The sequence below is a fragment of the Gobius niger genome (genome assembly GCF_951799975.1).
Source record: "Gobius niger genome assembly, chromosome: 19".
NCBI classification, from domain to species: domain Eukaryota; kingdom Metazoa; phylum Chordata; class Actinopteri; order Gobiiformes; family Gobiidae; genus Gobius; species Gobius niger.
The window spans coordinates 26332369-26346294 of NC_136870.1; the positions used below are offsets into that span (position 1 = coordinate 26332369).

General features: G+C 45.0%; 1 protein-coding gene across 1 annotated transcript in view; it reads left to right on the forward strand.

Moving 5' to 3' along the window:
- Nucleotides 1-40: 40 nt before the first annotated feature.
- The window catches only part of LOC306978378 (NACHT, LRR and PYD domains-containing protein 3-like), a gene marked incomplete at its 3' end in the record, with an annotated part of 44792 nt that continues 30906 nt past the window's right edge, over nucleotides 41-13926 (forward strand). The window contains exons 1-3 of the mRNA XM_079576901.1: nucleotides 41-75; nucleotides 12397-12420; nucleotides 12532-12600. Of these exons, the coding sequence (XP_079433027.1) occupies nucleotides 68-75; nucleotides 12397-12420; nucleotides 12532-12600 (101 nt within the window). The 5' untranslated portion in view covers nucleotides 41-67. The remainder of the gene's footprint in view (nucleotides 76-12396; nucleotides 12421-12531; nucleotides 12601-13926) is intronic.

A 13926-nucleotide genomic window follows, 5' to 3' on the forward strand; every position in this document is an offset into this window, starting at 1 on the left:
CTCTGCTCTGTGTGAGCGCAGCCTTCACGGAGCGCTCAGTCTCTCAAACAACTTCACACCCGGAAACATGTTCAGGTAAGCTCTGATACTAACACTGCATGGCTTTCATTTACCACCAGGCAATTAACCAACGCTGGTAGTTTTGTAACTTTTAACTCTCACATAAGACTTTTGCCAGTTGTGTTTAATTATATATATCAAACTTAATTACAATCGGACAAAATGAAACATAATTACACCAGTTCAAGGACTATATCTTGTCTTTATGCAGATAATCTTATGTAGCCAACTTATATTAAATGTTCCTGTGTCTCCATTTGGTCTTATTGGCCCTCATTTATCAAACTTGCGTACGGTGAAATCAGAGCGTATGTGGGGTGTACGAAAAATTCCCACCTGTTTTGGCATTTATCAATCTGAGCGCACCGTACACCTGGCGTACGGTGCGCTCAGATCCTACACCAAGTCAGGAGGTGGTGCACATGATACACCAATATTAACTAAACACTAAACAGCGCTGGGAAACAGTTTTTAGCAGCATGAATTGCATTGCCACACCGCATGAAACAAGGCTACAGCGTTAAGGTTTATGGGCAGACTTGATTCAATGTTGCGCTGCATCGACCTGCTCCTCCACGCCACGGGACGAGCTCAAAGGCTCAGCCCGACCAGAGACACTAGAACCTGGACTGCGGGGATATTTTCTTTTTTAACAAAAGAGACCGCTGCTGCTGTGCAAACTTAGTGTGGATGTCTGCCCCGCCTCACATGACGCTGCCGTCGGGACACCGGGACTCACCGGGGTCTTCACGAGGCCCTGCTCCGTGTTCTGGCTGCTTTGAGCGTCAAGTCTGTGGACCGGATTCCGTGGCGCGAGCAACCCGGGTGTCAAATAAATCCTCCGACAGCACCACAGCTTTCCTCGGTCCGGACGGGGTCGTAAGGTCCGGAAGTGGCGCGCGCAGGGTCTGCTGACCGCGCGCTCTCCTCTCCTCAGGGGAGGCTCGTCCCGTCGTAGGGCTGTCTTCGGTCCGGACGGGTTCGTTAGGTTCCGGTTGGCTGTGAGCTCTCCGCGCACCTGTTCCCTCCCGGAGGAAAGCTCTGCTCGGCCAAAAGACGCGCAGTTCTGCCCCGGCTCCAGCGCTGAGTCCGCGGAGCTGACAGCTGCTTTTCGCTGGTTTAGTTCATGGTCCAGAGTCTGCTCGGACTGCAGCGTTACATCCACGCTTTCTTCTTTTTACTACACTTTTTTTTTTGTGGTTTAATTTTATACCCTTTTTTATATAGGCCTATGCTATTTAGGCCTACAGCGTATTTAATAAACGTTTTTTATTTTTTTCATTTCTTTTCAGTGAATGTGATCTTGGATTGGCTGTAAGGCTATTGGGTTTCTAATAGATTCTTTATTTTTTCTCATGCGCAAAAATATCATATTTGTTGTGTTAAAAACAATTCTTTATCATTTCCTGGTTGGAGAAATGTTCCTGTTTTGCCTGTTTCGTGCGTGCGTGCCACAAAACCCGTGGCCTCCTGATTATGAATATTTTTGGGCGTTTCATTCAAATGACTCTGGCGTATATCGCAAATACACCTACACGTACACCGTTTTTGTACGCAATGTTGTTGATAAATGAGGGCCATTGTGTCTAAAAGCTGTGTGTCCCCAAAGTTTACGCTGAAAGGCATTGTATTCTTGTATTAATTTAGCCGCTCATAACGTTCGCTGAAATGTGTTTCCGACGTGTTTCTTTGCGCCTTGTTGTATGAGGAGAGTAATAACTTGCTGTGCTTTTTCACATTCCATGAAAATTGATGAAGATGTGTTTTATAATATATGTTAGACACTTTCATCCTGGTACATCCAATTTTAGTAGTCTGTATGTGCTGTAGTAGTAGTATCTCGTGCAGGAGTATACATGTAACAGCCAATCAAAAAAGGTAATTATTAAATGATTGCATTATATTCAACATTGCTGATAATTGTGGCAAACACTGGGATCTGAATGAACCACACCCAAAGTGAATTGTTGCTACAATTTAAAAAAAAACACTGTCAATCCACACTGATAGACCAGTCATGTAAAAAGGAAAAAAAAGAATAATGAAGAATAATTTCCAGCAAATAGTGTCAAAACGAGATCTAACTTCTGGTCGGCAGCTCGAGAACAGAGAAAACTCCTTGAATTTAGAGTGGGAAGAAGATACAGAAGTTTTCAGAAGACGAATGGTAAAAATAAATATGTCGATACATGAAACAACTGCCTCCCAAACATGGAGAGAATTTGCATGGAAATTCCAAATTAGATACTTCATAAAACCCATTCAGCAGACATCATAATCTTGGAGAGACTGTCGGGAGAAAATGGCAAACTACGTCCATATTTTCTGGTAAATGACCAGTTCTAAAAATACACTGGGAAAATATATCAAATGAAATACGAAGGGTGTTGAAAATAGATACAAAAATTGACAAAACTGCCATAATGTTGGGCATAATATCAGTGGGAGAGTTTAGTAAAGAAGATCATTATCTGCTCAGAATATTAAGGGTAAGTGCACTCAAGGTAGTTTATACCAACTGGCAACAAAAAAACAAGGAAAACTATAGATAAATGGAGGAAAAGTGAGATAAAATTAAGGAAGTGGAACAAATACCTAACATTCAAAATAAGAGGGCAGGACACAAATGTGGGAGGAATATCTTAAAGAAAACCATTTCTAAAAGAAATAAACCGTGTATTAAAAAGGGGCAAAATGATCAAAAAGTAGGATGTAAAACCATTAATAACCACTGAGGGGAGCACTTTTCATTTAATCACTTATGTTTTTTGTGTGTGTTATTATTGTCTCTTTTATTTTATGTTTTTTATTTTAAATATTAACCTGCAAGCATACAACACTGATACAAGATAAATTCATTTAATTAATCATAAATTGTAAATATAAAACCTAAAACAAACTAAAATACTGTAAAACAATTGTTTACAGAGGAGTATGCATGCGGGAAATTGTAAGGGATTTGTAAACACTCATAAATCTGTCACTAATTTCAGCAAGAAAAGATATGTGTATGTGAACTTACTGAAGCTGAATATATATATATATATATATATATATATATATATATATATATATATATATATATACATACATACACACACACACACACACACACAACTGTGCTATATTCAGCTTGCACTGGTGCAGGTGAGCGGGTCGTCTGTGGATTGGCGGTAACGGTTTGGAATACAGCCCGCAAGTTCCAGGTGTAAATACGGGTAACAAGAAAGTAATTACACATGTAAGTACAGGTACTCTTACAACGTGTAACAAGGGGGAACAATGTGTAACAAGGAAGTACAAAGTGTAACAAGGAAGTACAAAGTGTAACAAGAAAGTACAAAGTGTAACAAGAAAGTACAAAGTGTAACAAGAAAGTACAAAGTGTAACAAGGAAGTACAATGTGTAACAAGGAAGTACAAAGTGTAACAAGGAAGTACAAAGTGTAACAAGGAAGTACAATGTGTAACAAGGAAGTACAAAGTGTAACAAGGAAGTACAATGTGTAACAAGAAAGTACAAAGTGTAACAAGAAAGTACAAAGTGTAACAAGGAAGTAGAAAGTGTAACAAGGAAGTACAAAGTGTAACAAGGAAGTACAAAGTGTAACAAGGAAGTACAAAGTGTAACAAGAAAGTACAAAGTGTAACAAGAAAGTACAAAGTGTAACAAGGAAGTACAATGTGTAACAAGGAAGTACAATGTGTAACAAGGAAGTACAAAGTGTAACAAGGAAGTACAATGTGTAACAAGGAAGTACAATGTGTAACAAGGAAGTACAAAGTGTAACAAGGAAGTACAAAGTGTAACAAGGAAGTACAATGTGTAACAAGGAAGTACAAAGTGTAACAAGGAAGTACAAAGTGTAACAAGGAAGTACAAAGTGTAACAAGAAAGTACAAAGTGTAACAAGGAAGTACAAAGTGTAACAAGGAAGTACAATGTGTAACAAGGAAGTACAATGTGTAACAAGGAAGTACAAAGTGTAACAAGGAAGTACAAAGTGTAACAAGGAAGTACAAAGTGTAACAAGAAAGTACAAAGTGTAACAAGGAAGTACAAAGTGTAACAAGGAAGTACAAAGTGCAACAAGGAAGTACAATGTGTAACAAGGAAGTACAATGTGTAACAAGGAAGTACAAAGTGTAACAAGAAAGTACAAAGTGTAACAAGGAAGTACAAAGTGTAACAAGGAAGTACAAAGTGCAACAAGGAAGTACACAATGTAACAAGGAAGTACAACGTGTAACAAGATGGCAGAGCGAGCAGTTGAGCAGTGAGGAGCTCTGAGTAGCGGACCCTGAAAAAGTTTTATTTAAGAATAAGTGAATCGCAAAACTACTTCAATCTACATCCAAAGTCAAGAACTATCCAAGATAACAGTAAAACTCGACCGAATAGAAGATATGGCTAACGGCAAAGTTAAAGTTAACAAAACGCTGCTAGTTCACGACTATGCCAGTCAAGAACCTATGGAGACCAGTGTAAAGGAGACCAAGAATATCTTAACATCGCCAGGTAAAGTTCCCGTGCCTCCCAAAAAGCAAAAAGGAAATGAGCCCGCCGTTAACGCTGAGACGAGCGCCATACTAGCTGCGGTTGAAAGACTGAGGAATTCATTTGAAGAGCTTAGAAGCGACCTGAAGCAAAATACACTCGCCATCGCTAACCTTGTTAAGGCAGTTGACTTTAACAGTGGTGAAATCAAAGATCTGAAGGAGAAGAATAAAGAGATGGCCGAGGAGATTAAACAACTGAAGTCTACCAACAGTGATCTGACTGAGAAACTTTCCCGCGTTGAGAAAAAGACGGACGATTTGGAGGCATACAAAAGACGATGGAACCTGCGCCTTAACGGGCTGAAAGAAGGAAAGGAGGAAGACAGACGGAAACAGGTTGCCGATATCATTATAAGGATCTTGCCACACTGGTATGAGAAGATGGATCTGATCTTGGACTCCGTGCATCGCCTTGGCGCCGCCGCCAATGGCCGTCCCCGACATATCATTATGCAGTTTTCACTGAGAACCTACAAGGAGGAACTCTGGCGGGCCACCAAGGGCCACCCCATCTGCAGAGACATCGACATCAAATTCGCGGAGGACCTCACCAAGGAGGAGAGAGAAGCACGGCTGGCTGTGTGGCCAAAAGTGGAGCTGGCACGAAAGGCTGGGCAGAAGGCGGTCTACAGAGGACGTCATGCATACATCCATCCATCCATTTTCTTCCGCTTTATCCGGGGCCGGGTCGCGGGGGCAGCAGTCTCAGCAGAGATGCCCAAACTTCCCGGTCCACACACACCTCCTCCAGCTGTTCTGGGGGGACCCGGAGGCGACACCAGGCCAGCTCGGAGACATAGTACCACCACCGTGTCCTGGGTCTTCCACGAGGCCTTGTCCCACTAGGACATGCCTGGAACACCTCCCGCGGGAGGCGACCAGGAGGCATCCGGAACAGATGCCCTATAGCCACCTCAGCTGCTCCTTTCGACGTGAAGGAGCAGCGACTCTACTCCGAGCTCCTCCCGGGTAACTGAGCTCCTCACCCGATCTCGGAGGGTGCGCCCAGCCACCCTGTGAAGGAAACTCATTTCGGCCGCTTGTATTCGCGATCTTGTCCTTTCGGTCATTACCCAAATCTCATGACCATAGGTGAGGGTGGGAACGTAGATCGATCGGTAAATCGAGAGCTTTGCCCTCCGACTCAGCTCCCTCTTCACCACGACAGACCGATACAGCGACCGCATCACTGCTGACGCCGCACCGATCCGTCTGTCGATCTCACGCTCCATCCGTCCCTCACTCGTGAACAAGACCCCGAGATACTTGAACTCCTCCACTTGAGGCAAGGACTCCCCACCGACCTGAAGAGGGGAAGCCACCTTTTTCCGGTGGAGAACCATGGCCTCGGATTTGGAGGTGCTGATTCTCATCCCGGCCGCTACACACTCGGCTGCAAACCGCCCCAGAGCAGCTGGAGGTCCTGGTTCGTTGAAGCCATCAGAACAACATCATCCGCAAACAGCAGAGATGAGACTCTGAGGCTCCCAAACCGGACACCCTCCGGCCCCTGGCTGCGCCTAGAAATTCTGTCCATAAAAGTAATGAACAGAACCAGTGACAAAGGGCAGCCCTGGCGGAGACCAACATGCACCGGGAACAGGTCTGACTTACTGCCGGCAATGCGAACCAAGCTCCTGCTGCGGTCATACAGGGAACGGACAGCCCTTAGCAGAGGGCCCCGGACCCCATACTCACGGAGCACCCCCCACAGGGCACCACGAGGGACACGGTCGAACGCCTTCTCCAGATCCACAAAACACATGTGGACTGGTTGGGCGAACTCCCATGAACCCTCAAGCACCCGACGGAGGGTATAGAGCTGGTCCAGTGTGCCACAACCAGGACGAAAACCGCATTGTTCCTCCTGAATCCAAGGTTCGACCATCGGCCGGATCCTCCTCTCCAGCACCCTGGAGTAGACCTTACCGGGGAGGCTAAGGAGGGTGATTCCTCTGTAATTGGAACACACCCTCCGATCCCCCTTCTTAAAGAGAGGGACCACCACCCCGGTCTGCCAATCCAGAGGCACTGTCCCCGACCGCCACGCGATGTTGCAGAGACGTGTCAGCCAAGACAGTCCTACAACATCCAGAGACTTAAGGTACTCAGGGCGAATCTCATCCACCCCCGGGAGCCCTGCCACCGAGGAGCTTTCTCACCATCTCGGTGACTTCAGCCCCGGTGATGGGCGAGCCCACCTCCGAGTCCCCAGCCTCTGCTTCCTCATTAGAAGACGTGACGACGGGATTGAGGAGGTCTTCGAAGTACTCCTTCCACCGACCGACGACATCCCCAGTCGAGGTCAGCAGCCCCCCACCCGCACTGTACACAGTGTTGGTGAAGCACTGCTTCCCCCTCCTGAGGCGCCGGATGGTTTGCCAGAATCTCTTCGAGGCCGACCGATAGTCTTCCTCCATGGCTTCTCCGAACTCCTCCCAGACCCGAGTTTTTGCCTCTGCGACCGCCCGAGCCGCAGCACGCTTGGCCTGCCGGTACCTCTCAGCTGCCTCAGGAGTCCCACAAGCCAACAAGGCCAGGTAGGACTCCTTCTTCAGCTTGACGGCATCCCTTACTTCCGGGCGCCACCACCGGGTTCGGGGATTGCCGCCGCGACAGGCACCAGAGACCTTACGGCCACAACTACGAGCAGCCGCATCGACAATGGAGGAGGAGAACATGGTCCACTCGGACTCCCAGCAGACCCTCACAACACGCTTGGGCCTGCCAGGTCTGACCGGCTTCCTCCCCTGCCAGCGGATCCAGCTCACCACCAGGTGGTGATCAGTTGACAGCTCCGCCCCTCTCTTCACCCGAGTGTCCGAGACACGCGGCCGGAGATCAGATGACACAACTACAAAGTCGATCATCGACCTCCTGCCTAGGGTGTCCTGGTGCCACGTGCACTTATGGACACCCTTGTGCTCGAACATGGTGTTCGTTATGGACAAACTGTGACTAGCACAGAAGTCCAATAACAGAACACCACTCGGGTTCAGATCGGGGAGGCCGTTCCTCCCAATCACTCCCTCCTAGGTCTCACTGTCGTTACCCACGTGGGCGTTGAAGTCCCCCAGTAGAACAATGGAGTCCCCAGTCGGAGCACCATCTAGTACCCCTCCCAGGGACTCCAAGAAGGCCGGGTACTCTGCACCGATGTTGGGCCCGTAGGCCGAGACAACGGTGAGAGACCTGTCCCCGACCCGAAGGCGTAGGGACGCGACCCTCTCGTCCACCGGGTGAACTCCAACATGTGACGGCTGAGCTGGGGGGATATGAGCAAACCCACCCCAGCCCGCCGCCTCTCCCCGCGGGCAACTCCAGAAAAATGGAGAGTCCAGCCTCTCTCCAGGAGTTGGGATCCGGAACCCAAGCTGTGCGTGGAGGTGAGCCCGGCTATATCTAGCCGGTATCTCTCAACCTCCCGCACAAGCTCAGGCTCCTTCCCCCCCAGCGAGGTGACGTTCCATGTCCCGAAACGCCAGAAGCTGCGCATGTGGACCAGGCGCACCCGGCCTCGACTGCCACCCAGTCCTCTCTGCACCCGACCCCTACGGATCCCTCTGCGGGTGGTGAGTCCACAGGAGGGCGGGCCCACGCCGTCTCTTCGGGCTGTACCCGGCCGGGCCCCGTGGGCAAAGGCCCGACCACCAGGCGCTCGAGTTCGAGCCCCAACCCCAGGCCTGGCTCCAGGGTGGGGCCCCGGCTGCGCCATGCCGGGCGGCGTCACGGTCCTTGTTCTTTCATTGTCCATGGGAGTCTTGTGTGCTGCTCTTCGTCTGACCCGTCACCTCGGACCTGTTTGCCATGGGAGACCCTACCAGGGGCATAAAGCCCCAGACAACATAGCTCCTCGGGTCATTCGGGTACTCAAACAACCCCAACACGTTAAGGTGGAAGCTCATGGGGGTTGCATGGGGGTTTATTTTGTACTATGAACATACAAAATAAACTTGCTAATTGTAAATCGAAATTAAACATATGGCTTCAGAGGGATCTCTCTATATTTGGTCGTATTTATTTGACAAAAATGGAGAGTCTATCGAGATTGATTTACCCAACCTGTAGTACGTCGGTTTCAAACAACCTAATTAAAGCTATTAATACAATTAACTTCAATTTTATTTGGAGAAACAAGCCACACTACATCAGAAAAAATCAAATGGTCCAAGAAATAAATGATGGGGGCTTGAAAGTAATAGATTTTGAATGCCTTAATGGTACACTGAAAGTAAACTGGTTAAAAGCCTGGCTCAATTCTAATAGTTTTTGGTACTGTATCCCTAATTTTATTTTCAACAAACTAGGTGGTCTAAAATTATTGCTCCTGTCTGATTTTAATATTAATAAATTGCCAATTAAACTGTCAGAGTTCCACAACCAAGTATTACTGTATTGGAAGCTATTGTATGTGCACAATTATTCACCACATGCGACGATAATGTGGAATAATAGGTACATACTACATAGAAATAAGTCACTGTTTTATGAAGAATGGTTGAATAGGAATATATGGTCTGTTATACACTTGATGAAAACAAATGGTGAATCACTAAATTATGAAGACTTCTGTATCAAATACAACTTCAATCCTCCTAAATCTGAATTTACAAAACTGTTGAAGGCGCTGCCAAAAGAATTTATATTTCAAACCCGAAACATAATGGAAGAAGAAGAACATACAGCGGCAAATTGAAATTCCAATCCAATCTCAAGAGACAACATAACTTTTGGAACGCTTCTTCAGAACAAGAACAATGAACTGTGTTATAATTTAATTCTCTGTCTTGGAAAATTCTTTATACATAAACAAAAAATACTTAAATCATCCCCAAACTTTAAACGGTTTCTTGTGGACTTTGACAGTTATTTAAAATCCCTCAAATATATAAGCACCAATAATAACGAATCTGTTGATGAACTCCTGAGTAAGCTACCCAGAACTGTATAACCCCTTGGAAGTACTCTAACTATACTGCACCATGTTGTTTTATTTATGTATGTTTGTTCTTTTACTGCTTGTGAACATTGTAATCTGAACAGATCATCAATAGTGCCCTACTTGTTTTGTACATGTTGTAAATAAAAATAAAAAATAAAATAAAAACGTTGTACTTCCTTGTTGCACTTTGTACTTCATTGTTACACTTTGTACTTCCTTGTTACACTTTGTACTTCCTTGTTGCACTTTCTACTTCCTTGATACACTTTTTACTTCCTTGTTACACTTTGTACTTCCTTGTTGCACTTTGTATTTCCTTGTTACACTTTCTACTTCCTTGTTACACTTTGTACTTCCTTGTTACACTTTGTACTTCCTTGTTACACTCCCTTCTTCCTTGTTACACTTTGTACTTCCTTGTTACACTTTGTACTTCCTTGTTACACTGTCTACTTCCTTGTTACACTTTGTGCTTCCTTGTTACACTGTCTACTTCCTTGTTACACTGTCTACTTCCTTGTTACACTTTGTACTTCCTTGTTACACTTTGTACTTCCTTGTTACACTGTCTACTTCCTTGTTACACTTTGTACTTCCTTGTTGCACTTTGTACTTCCTTGTTACACTTTGTACTTCCTTGTTACACTTTGTACTTCCTTGTTACACTTTGTACTTCCTTGTTACACTTTGTACTTCCTTGTTACACTTTGTACTTCCTTGTTACACTGTCTACTTCCTTGTTACACTTTGTACTTCCTTGTTACACTTTGTACTTCCTTTTTGCACTTTGTACTTCCTTGTTACACTTTGTACTTCCTTGTTACACTTTGTACTTCCTTGTTACACTTTGTACTTCCTTGTTACGCTTTGTACTTCCTTGTTACACTTTGTACTTCCTTGTTACACTTTGTACTTCCTTGTTACACTTTGTACTTCCTTGTTGCACTTTGTATTTCCTTGTTACACTTTGTACTTCCTTGTTACACTTTGTACTTCCTTGTTGCACTTTGTACTTCCTTGTTACACTTTGTACTTCCTTGTTGCACTTTGTATTTCCTTGTTACGCTTTGTACTTTTTGTTACACTTTGTACTTCCTTGTTACACTTTGTACTTCCTTGTTACACTTTGTACTTCCTTGTTGCACTTTGTATTTCCTTGTTACACTTTGTACTTCCTTGTTACACTTTGTACTTCCTTGTTGCACTTTGTACTTCCTTGTTACACTTTGTACTTCCTTGTTACACTTTGTATTTCCTTGTTACACTTTGTACTTCCTTGTTACACTTTGTATTTCCTTGTTACACATTGTACTTCCTTTTTGCACTTTGTACTTCCTTGTTGCACTTTGTACTTCCTTGTTACACTTTGTACTTCCTTGTTACACTTTGTATTTCCTTGTTACACTTTGTATTTCCTTGTTACACTTTGTACTTCCTTGTTACACTTTGTACTTCCTTGTTACACTGTCTACTTCCTTGTTACACTGTCTACTTCCTTGTTACACTTTGTACTTCCTTGTTACACTTTGTACTTCCTTGTTACACTGTCTACTTCCTTGTTACACTTTGTACTTCCTTGTTACACTGTCTACTTCCTTGTTACACTTTGTACTTCCTTGTTGCACTTTCTACTTCCTTGATACACTTTGTACTTCCTTGTTACACGTTGTACTTCCTTGTTACACTTTGTACTTCCTTGTTGCACTTTGTACTTCCTTGTTACACGTTGTACTTCCTTGTTACACTTTGTACTTCCTTGTTGCACTTTGTACTTCCTTGTTACACTTTGTACTTCCTTGTTACACTTTGTACTTCCTTGTTACACTTTGTACTTTCTTGTTACACTTTGTACTTCCTTGTTACACTTTGTACTTCCTTGTTGCACTTTGTATTTCCTTGTTAGACTTTGTACTTCCTTGTTACACTTTGTACTTCCTTGTTACACTTTCTACTTCCTTGTTACACTTTGTACTTTCTTGTTACACTTTGTACTTTCTTGTTACACTTTGTACTTCCTTGTTACACGTTGTACTTCCTTGTTACACTTTGTACTTCCTTGTTACACGTTGTACTTCCTTGTTAGACTTTCTACTTCCTTGTTACACACTGTTTCCCCTTGTTACACGTTTTACTTCCTTGCTACACTTTCTACTTCCTTGTTACACACTGTCCCCCTTGTTACACGTTGTAAGAGTACCTGTACTTGCATGCGTAATTACTTTCTTGTTACCTGTACTTACACCTGGAACTTGTGGGCTGTATTCTAAACCGTTACTGTGACCATTTACATGACACTTTCACACCTGCATGAGGCAGACCTTTGACAGGAGGTCCCTGAACATGTGGTGCAGCTGCCACAGATGTGCTCTCAGACTGATGAAGAGCAGAGACTTGTTGATTTCCACTGATAAACTTTCCATAAAAACATATCATAAACAAACCATATTCAGCGCTTGTTACAGCAGTGATGTAGAGCACAGTGGTCCATGCTGTAGAGCATAGTGGTCCATGATGTAGAGCACAGTGGTCCATGATATAGAGCACAGTGGTCCATGATGTAGAGCACAGTGGTCCACTGCCAAATTCATGTCACAAAGTTGAGCAAGTGTGCCTCAGTACATGGAAAGTGCACCACCATGTGGCAATGTATTGTAATGTAATAAGGCAAAGGCACAGACTGCAGTTTTATACCGCTCAGTAAGGTTCAATTCACACACTGAGTGCTTCTGATTAACCCAAAGATATTGCACGATGGGTCAAATGCTTTATCGTCAAATGCTTCATTGTTGTCTTGTGTTAAATTCAAGTCCTGTTTGGTTTGTTTGTTTTTTCAGGGCAAAGGAAACTCCAGAGTCCAGGTCTGTGTTCTAATTATCACATTGTCATTGATCACTTTAACGCTTCAATGTACAAGTGTACAGTTTAGTGTGAGATGTCTAATTACATGAAGCTACTTTATTGTGTGACAGCATGACTCGTCTGAGAGGGGAAATGGCTCAAATGGAGGAATTTTACAAAAAGAAACTGGATGACACCATGTAAGTTCCCATCATTTACACTAATGATCACACGCCAGAACATACTGTGTGTCTATGTCTACATGGTCAGAGAAATCAGAAAACTCAATAATAAGTCAAATGTCCATCTCAACTGCGCATGCGTGGGCCAATCAGGCTCCTAATTTCGGCCCAAACAAACCACTCTGTCATTAGCCACAACCGTGAATTATCAGACTTACGGGCATTTGTTTAAAGACTTTGAGTCTCAAGTGACATTTCTTACAAATATTTATGTTGTCAATATCTTGAAAGCGAGGGAAGAGTCAGGACGGCGGCTCCGTAGGCGGGAGCGGACCATAGTGGACCATAGCGGACCATAGCGGACCATAGTGGGACCATAGTGGACCATAGTGGACCATAGCGGACCATAGTGGGACCATAGTGGACCATAGCGGACCATAGTGGACCATAGTGGACCATAGCGGACCATAGTGGGACCATAGTGGACCATAGCGGACCATAGTGGGACCATAGTGGACCATAGTGGACCATAGCGGACCATAGTGGGACCATAGTGGACCATAGTGGGACCATAGTGGACCATAGTGGACCATAGCGGACCATAGTGGGACCATAGTGGACCATAGTGGGACCATAGTGGACCATAGCGGACCATAGTGGACCATAGTGGACCATAGTGGACCATAGTGGACCATAGTGGGACCATAGTGGACCATAGTGGGACCATAGTGGACCATAGCGGACCATAGCGGACCATAGTGGGACCATAGTGGACCATAGTGGACCATAGCGGACCATAGTGGGACCATAGTGGACCATAGTGGGACCATAGTGGACCATAGCGGACCATAGTGGACCATAGTGGATCATAGTGGACCATAGCGGACCATAGCGGACCATAGTGGGACCATAGTGGACCATAGTGGGACCATAGTGGACCATAGCGGACCATAGCGGACCATAGTGGACCATAGCGGACCATAGTGGGACCATAGTGGACCATAGTGGACCATAGTGGGACCATAGTGGACCATAGCGGACCATAGTGGACCATAGTGGATCATAGTGGACCATAGCGGACCATAGCGGACCATAGTGGGACCATAGTGGACCATAGTGGGACCATAGTGGACCATAGCGGACCATAGTGGACCATAGTGGACCATAGCGGACCATAGTGGGACCATAGTGGACCATAGTGGACCATAGCGGACCATAGTGGGACCATAGTGGACCATAGTGGACCATAGTGGATCATAGTGGACCATAGCGGACCATAGTGGGACCATAGTGGACCATAGTGGACCATAGCGGACCATAGTGGGACCATAGTGGACCATAGTG